The sequence below is a fragment of the Lepidochelys kempii genome, chromosome 10 (assembly GCF_965140285.1).
Source record: "Lepidochelys kempii isolate rLepKem1 chromosome 10, rLepKem1.hap1, whole genome shotgun sequence".
NCBI classification, from domain to species: Eukaryota; Metazoa; Chordata; order Testudines; family Cheloniidae; genus Lepidochelys; species Lepidochelys kempii.
Genome location: NC_136389.1, coordinates 13168816 through 13176537, shown reverse-complemented (window position 1 = coordinate 13176537; position 7722 = coordinate 13168816). Strand labels below are relative to the sequence as shown.

The following is a 7722-nucleotide window of genomic DNA, read 5'->3' as shown; positions in this document are numbered from 1 at the left end:
TAAACCCTGTGTAATGTATCATTTTGACTGGGTATTTTATAACTGGAAAATCTATTTGTATGTTTCGCAGAGATAGTGTTGGCTCTCTTCCTCTCTCCACACCCCCCCCCCCCCAGCGACTTGAAGGATTTAATTCTGCATGAACCTCCCAGAAAGGTTTAAGGGTTTCCCTTTATCTTCAGACTAGCTGTTGAGTTTTTAGTTTTGTATCCCCCCCCCCCAGCGCCCCACCACACCACCTTTTCCGTCTGTGGGGTTTCGCTGCGGGAATGTAAAGGAATATTAATAATCACTTAAAGAGGAAACAAAATTCGGTTTAAGCCCTTCAGCTAACGGAGATAAAAATTCTAGAAACCCGGAGTCAAACAAGTTCCAGTTTCTATTACACAACATTGCAGTTAAGATAGAAAATAAGAGTCTGTCTGGGAAGGCTCTTTCTCTTTCCGCCTCCATCCGTTCTAGTTATCCCTCGTGTTTGTTTGGGAATCATAACTTCCATTATTTATGGCGGAGAAATCGAATAAAGGCATCCCAGGCCGACCACGCTGCGTCCCTTTGACTGCAAGTAGCAGGGCGGATTTGGGATGAGTGGCTGAATATATATTGTATCTCCTTCCCCACACCCTTTCTTTTACTGCTTTTCTAAGCGTAAGCGTGTCCTTAATTATATTTCTATGATGTTGAATCCCTAATGAAAGTACCGGGGGGGGATAGGATCCACTCCAAAGTGTATGTTTTTTTTCTGCTGCTTCTCTCCTGCAAGCCATCCCATTCTTGCAGTTTGTTTAAGAATATTTTCTTTAATTATTTAACTTTTGGAGTTTATCAATATTTTATATTGGTGAAACTTCTGTGGGAATATAATTTAATTAGAACAAATTGGGCTTCAGCTTCGAGGCTATTAATCATTGGCAGAGTAAGTGTGTGTGTGTATATGGGTTTTTCCCCCCTTCTTCAAGTGTGTGTAGGGGTGTAGTAGTGGGTTTTTAAACTTTATTTTTTGGCCTCCCTTTGCGAAATAGGCTGCTTTTAATTAGCCCCCCTTTGGCTTTGTTCATAATTTAATATTTCTCGAGTTCCTGGATCAATAGGAGATTGCATTCATTATTATTTTGATGGATATGATCAGCTCACACTTTAATTTCTGTAAAGGGTTCTTCCTTTTTTTATTTTTATTTATTTCTCTCCCCTTCCCTCTTCTCCCCGTCCCCCCCTCGTAGAGCCGGAGAGGAGATGAAAAGGCTTGTAGTTTTAAATTCAATGTGACAGCTCTGGAAAGAGAGGATGATGAATTTCCTATTATTGGATCAGTCTATTTGCCGCTCAATGTCTCCCTGTAATTGGAGCAACATCACTTTAAAGGTTCAGAGAGTAGAGCAGTTCTGGTGAAAAATCCCCACAACACGCCGGTGAATGTTTTAAAGGGAAATCTATTAGTGATTTGGAGAGGGGAGGGGAAGAGGGTGGGTATGGGGGGGGGGGCTGAGAGAGGGTGTGTGTAACTCTGGCTGTCTAGTATTTAACTGGGTATCAATCAGATCCATAAGTTCTCCATCTCCTCGGCACCCCCACCCCTGGCTGGCCGGCCCATGCCGCCCTCCTCCCCTCCCCAGGCTGGAGTTCTTATCAAAGCCCCCCTTGTCTTGTTGTGACAGCTCTGATATTGTTTATTGAGGCTGGATGTCAGGTATAATTAGCAATCGATATGGAAAACGCTTGCTCCCCACACTGGCACGTCTCTGACGTCAGGACCGATTAACGTTTCTTATTGGTCCCAAATTCCCCCAGCCTGAGCTAATTATTGGGAGCTTGATGTTGATAAAGTTAAAGCGCCCGGGCGCCCTCCAGCATGAGCCCCTTCCCGCACCGCCGCCTGCTCCCGCCGCCCCGCGCCGCGCCGCTCTAGAGCCGCCCCCATGATGGACAGCCGCCTCCTGGAGCATCCCCATGCCCAGTTCGGAGGCATGGTGGGCTTCCCTTACCCGCTCGGCCACCACCATGTCTACGAGCTGGCCGGGCACCAGCTGCAGTCGGCGGCCGTGCCCTTCTCCATAGATGGATTACTGAACGGCTCCTGCGCCGCCTCGGTGGTGAACCCCGCGCCGCTCCTCCCCGCGGGCTGCGGGGTGAATGGGGACAGCCAGCCCTTCAAGCTCTCAGGTAAGCGGCCCCCCTCTGCTCCTGGATACGCCGCACTCTCCCCCCCGCGCCCCCCCAGCGGCGCCCCCCCACTCCAGATCTGAGAACAGGGGGGCTGCTTTTCCAGGTGGGTACGTGGGTCAGAGCTTCTCCCCGTGGGTCGCTACCAGGGGATCCGGACGCAGACCAAACACGGGGGGTGGAAAGGATCCCCACCAATCGTTTTTTTTCCCCAAGACAGATTTGAACAGATTAACCCCCCCCCCCCAAAAAAAAAAACAGCCCTTGGTGGCTCCCAGCCCGCTGTGAAACCGCACGTGCGCTCGGAACAATAGCCGGCCCCTGCGATCCTGTGTGTGTGGGGGGGTCCTTTCAGAAGTTGGTGTGTGTGGGTGCATGGCGCGGGAGGGGATGGCCATTTTACAAGCGGGCTAGGAGGGTACCGCTCGGGGTAAGGGAAGAGAGATTGATGACTAGACCCTGATCCAACGAAGGACACGAGCAAGTGCGAAGTTTTCCTCCCTTGGCAAATCTATTGTTTAGTTTTAAGGTACCTCATTGATGCTTGACCCTCTTATTGTCAATGCTCCTTCTTCGTGGCATACCCCTCGCTGCATCCTTACTCCGGAAGGAGACTATATTGTTTACACACAACGGTAGAAGCAGTGCCGTCGGGGTCGTTAAAATCGAATCAGTGACCGCAAAGACTTGGGCAGGATCCCATTTTTGCCACCGTAGCCGACCCCAGCCATGACTCTTCCAAATGGGGCTTTGCCAGCAAGCTGGTGGCCTGCGAGCTTTTAACGCGCGATTCCCAAGTAGGGACAGGGATCCGGCAGGACATGGGCCTGGTTCGGGCTTTGATAGGAACCTAGCCGGGCCTTTCCCTGGAGCCCGTATGCCTTGGATAGAAAAGGGGACCATTGCCCCTGGCTGCTTTACGAAGCCAAACATGGACAGCAGCCCTACGTTCAGTTTAAGGCTGATCGCCGGACCAAACTTCATTTTAAAACTTGCACCACTCCTGCACTTGTTCTCCGACGCTGCCCTATTTCTAGAATAAACATCCTGTAAAGTCGGCTTTTGCGGGAGAGGAAAGGGAACAATTCCCCCCATCTTTGATATGGGTGTGTAATGTACAGACTCCCACGCCTTCTAAACGCTACCAAGTGCAAAGGTTAAAAGGCTGGTTGTAAATTGCGGGGGGGGGGGGGAGAAATGGCCTGTTTTTCTGGTTAGTTTATTGTGTTTCTGCCTTTTCAGACTCTGGTGACCCGGACAAGGAAAGTCCTGGCTGTAAAAGAAGACGCACCCGCACGAATTTTACTGGCTGGCAACTGGAAGAGCTAGAAAAAGCCTTTAATGAAAGTCATTACCCGGACGTGTTTATGAGAGAGGCGCTGGCTCTGAGGCTGGACCTGGTGGAGTCTAGAGTGCAGGTAAACCCCCCCCCCTTTTTTTTTTCTTCTTAAGGCCAAGTGCACTCGCCACATCTGCTGCTGTTCTCCATCCCGGCCTCCCCATTCCCACACCAAATGACTGGTTGTGTTCATTAAACAATTTCTTGTGAACATCTAGTATTTCCCCCTTTTTCTCCTTGGGTCCTAGAACCGGGACACCCCAGTCCTGATTTAGCGATGTGCTAACTGCGTTGTGGGTTGTGTGTGTGTGTTTTTTTTGTTTTTTGTTTTACCTGAACTGAGCATACACGTTTGCTCTCAATTTATGCAGGCAGTTGGGGAAATCTTTCTTGGAGTAAAGTGTTTTTGTGATTTAATTCCCCCATCCCTTTAAACTTTGCCTACAGATAGGCCCTAAAGAGTGTAATTCAAGTCGAGAGTTCATAAACCCTTTTCACTGTAAACATTTTTCTTAAATGAGCCAAGAGTGAAAAATTAGCATGCAAATATGAGCCTTAAACATGGTACATTGGAGAATGTAAATAAAGCTTTTAGGCAGCTCGAGGGTGTAGATAAAAGAATCCTGTAAAACTTCATTTAGACAAGCCAGTTATCCCCCACTCTTTCAAAACTATTCGCTTAAACGGATCTTTAAAATAACAGTAATAAAACCCATCCTCGAGACAAAGAATTCAGGGCTTATCTGTGAGCTGGCTACTAAATATTCAGTTACTAATGTTTGCTCGTAGCTTTGAACTGATAAGGATGGATAACATATAAACTTGCACATTTTAAAAATACTTTATTTTGCATGCATTTTAAATGTCCTGAATCAGTACTTCCGTCTCTGTAAATCACTACAGTGTTGTGTTTGATACAAATCCGAAGTGCTCTGCTCTCCTGTGTGTGTGTGTGTGTGTGTGTGTTTAAATCGATCATGTACTCTTAAGAACTGTGGCGTTTACCACAAGAAGGAGCTAATAACATTACTGGATATTATTAATCCATTAGCATTGTTTAAAGGTGTATTTACAAAATGCTTTTTCCTCCCCCTCATGACCTCTTCTGGTTTGAAATCCTTTTATCCAATTTGTTCTGAGATTGTTGAGTGAAGTCGAGACCCTCCATTTCCCTTTAATACGATAATGAGTAATTCTCAGGGACAAGGCCTCCTGGAACTGGCACAAAGAGAGGCATTATTATATCTATACTATACCAGCGAAGAAGCGCCGTCTGACGCTGGCAGACTTGAAACAAACACCTCTCTGCATCATTCTTCAAGAGCCACTGTTTGCTTATTTGTTTTGTTTTCGTTTTTAATTTGTTGCATTCCAACAAGAATAGACCCCGCACCATTACACTTTATTCCAATCTCTTCTAAAAACAGGACATGGCCTTGTCTTTACTCCTGTTTTCTGATTACGACAATCGAAAATAAAGGAGTGGCGGGGGGGGGGGCGAGGACAAAGGAATAAAAAAACAGAACTGGGGGAAGAGACACAACCAGCTCCAATTCTGCTCCTGGCGTGAGTGTGAAATATACATATGTGCTTGATTTTTAAAATTGATGATGGTAGCTGGTTTTCCTTTAGAGCTATGAAACGTACCGCCCCCTCCCCTATATCTCGCTGGGATTATATTTTAGTTGGGTTTGTCAACATTTCTTGTTTTCGATGCAGTAAATAACCCTGTCTCAATCAAACAAAAAACCCTGGTTTGTTTTGATTTATAATTTGATCCTCCTTCTCCTTTTGGTGAATTTTATAGTATTTTAGGCGGCTTATTTTTACCCATTATAATGTTCTTTGTCTCTCTGGTCACGAGGAGAAATACCTGTGCAATTATTTCAAAAGAGTTTTGATCAGCAAGCTCAGTAACTGGAAATCCAAGCGAATTCCATGCGTGACAGCGGAGGCACAAAACTCTTAATAAGGACACGCGTAAAAAACAAACAAAACAGGAGTCATACGGAGTTACGGATTTTTTTTCTCAGTGACTTTATTTATGTCGCGATGGGGTTTTTTAAATCCAAAGATATTTATCCCCCTCCGTTCCGGTGGCCGGAGCACAGGCTTCAGCCTAGGAAGGCGTTCCAAAGTAAACCAGACTCGATCTTGACTTCTAGAGAGAGAGAGAATCGAAACGTTACACGGGTTTGTTTGTTTGTTTTTGTTTTTTCTTAAAACTTTCGGCCGATTTTTTTTATAATATTTTATTTTGGGGGAAGAGCCAAGCTGCCCCTGGCTGTGTGTACGCTGCAGGGAGAGGCGGACGTGGGGAGCACTAATTGTTTTGCATTCACTTTCTCTGGTGCATTAATTCGGATTTCTCCCCCAACTTCAATTCCCCCCCGCCCCCAAGCCACCAACCCGGTTTTAAGAAGGTTTTTAATTTGCAGCCTGTTCGATTTCTGCTCTGCTTTACGGAGATCTCTGTCGGGTGTAAAGAAGCTCTTTCCTCTCTCTCTCTCTCTTTCTCCCAGCAGCGGTTCCGGGCCTGACGCCACCTCGCCTTGTAGAGGGGGGAGGCCCTGGCGCCTCCACCCCACCCCGCGCGCTGAATGTTAATTGCTTCTCATTGTTCGGTGTGTAGGTTTGGTTCCAAAATCGCCGGGCCAAATGGAGAAAGAAAGAGAACACCAAGAAGGGCCCGGGCCGGCCGGCCCACAACTCCCACCCCACCACGTGCAGCGGGGAGCCCATGGACCCCGAGGAGATCGCCCGCAAGGAGCTGGAGAAGATGGAGAAGAAGAAGCGCAAACACGAGAAGAAGCTGCTCAAGAGCCAGACCCGCCACCTGCACTCGCCCAGCAGCCTCTCCATGCCCAGCTCCGACAGCGACAGCGGCGGGGGCGGCCTCTCCCCGGACCCCCCCGAGGCCAAGCCCCGGGGCGCCCCGCACCCGGCCCCAGCCGAGCCCCCCAGCAGCTGCGACCAAACGGGCCAAGCCTTCTACCCGAGCCAAAGAAGCGGCGCCGGCCGGCTGCAGCGGCCGCCGGACAAGGACTCGGCCGGCTCCCCCGCCTCCTCCTCGGACTGTGGCCCCGGGCCCCGGGGCGCCTCCAGCTTCCACAAGCTCAACCCGTTCAGCGTGGAGAGCCTGCTGTCCGACTCGCCGCCGCGCCGGAAAGCGGGGCTGGACTTCCCGGGCCTGCCGCCCTGCGCCCCCCGCACGCTCATCGGCAAGGGCCACTTCCTGCTCTACCCCATCACCCAGCCGCTGGGCTTCATCGTGCCGCAGGCTGCGCTCAAAGCCGGCCCGGGCCCGGAGCCCGGCCAGCCGCAGAGAGACTCCCCGCCCCCGCCCGCGGCCCACCCGGGCCAGGCCGGCTTCAGCCCGGAGCCCGGCTGCGTCTACGCCGGCAAATGCGCCACGAACTCGGGCCCGGGCCACTCCGCGAACTGCAGCCCGGCGGAAAGCAGCAGCAGCAGCCACCCCGGGTCCGGCTCGGGCGCGGGGCAGCCCGCGGCCACCCCCTCTGCCTCCCAAGCGGACAGTGGCGGCAGCTTTCCCCAGCCAAAGTCTCCCGTCCTCACAAAAGACACTGGCAAATCCAGAGACAAATCGGACTGTAATTCGGAGCCCAGCTGCCCCGCAGAAGCCAGCGGTCCAGAGTGTGAAGAAGTCGATATGGACTAAAACAGACAGACCCAGAACTATCCTCTTCGGCCCCAAACTTCGGACATTCCCACCCCCACGTCCCCCTCACACACACCCACCCACGCGTGAGAGAGAGATTACATGTCGGGAGCCCTTCCTCTTAGGGTTCTAACCCACAGAGCCGATCCGGTGATCCGTGAGAGCTTGGGGGTTCCTTCCCCCCCTTTTTTATTTATTTTAAAAAAGAAAAAGGGGAAAAATGTTTAAAATACATTAGCAGCAGCTGGACGTTGTTGTGTGAACTAACTGTAAAGAGACGAGAAAAAAAAAACAACGAAAATCCTCAACCTTGTAAAATGCAAAAATGTCTAAGAATATTTATATATGTAAGATTTTTGATAAATAAAGCTTTTAAAACTCGCTTCCGCTTTCTTGGGCGTGTGCTACGCCTCTCTCTTTAAAAAAAAAAAACCAAAAAAACCCCAAACCCACCAACACCCCCCATCCAGGGCTGAACAGCTCGCTCTGCCTCTGCTTTTTAAAGCCCTCTTTTTTGTGTGTGTTTATTGCTTAACAAATTTAT

The 7722-nt window shown here is 49.6% G+C and overlaps 1 protein-coding gene across 1 annotated transcript; it reads left to right on the top strand.

Annotated features, from left to right (window-relative positions):
* The first annotated feature begins 1601 nt into the window (after positions 1-1601).
* Positions 1602-7544, top strand: UNCX (UNC homeobox). The gene is made up of 3 exons (XM_073362043.2): positions 1602-2160; positions 3403-3578; positions 6132-7544. Exons 1-3 carry the CDS (start codon positions 1917-1919, stop codon positions 7176-7178), a joined length of 1467 nt encoding a protein of 488 aa, XP_073218144.1. The 5' UTR covers positions 1602-1916; the 3' UTR covers positions 7179-7544.
* Positions 7545-7722: the final 178 nt, after the last annotated feature.

Excerpts from the sequence above, each read along its gene's own strand:
- UNCX (XM_073362043.2), top strand. The coding sequence starts at position 1,917 with ATGATGGACAGCCGCCTCCTGGAGCATCCCCATGCCCAGTTCGGAGGC. Across the intron at positions 2,161-3,402 it reads CCAGCCCTTCAAGCTCTCAG|ACTCTGGTGACCCGGACAAG; the intron begins GTAAGCGGCCCC and ends CTGCCTTTTCAG. Across the intron at positions 3,579-6,131 it reads TGGTGGAGTCTAGAGTGCAG|GTTTGGTTCCAAAATCGCCG; the intron begins GTAAACCCCCCC and ends TTCGGTGTGTAG.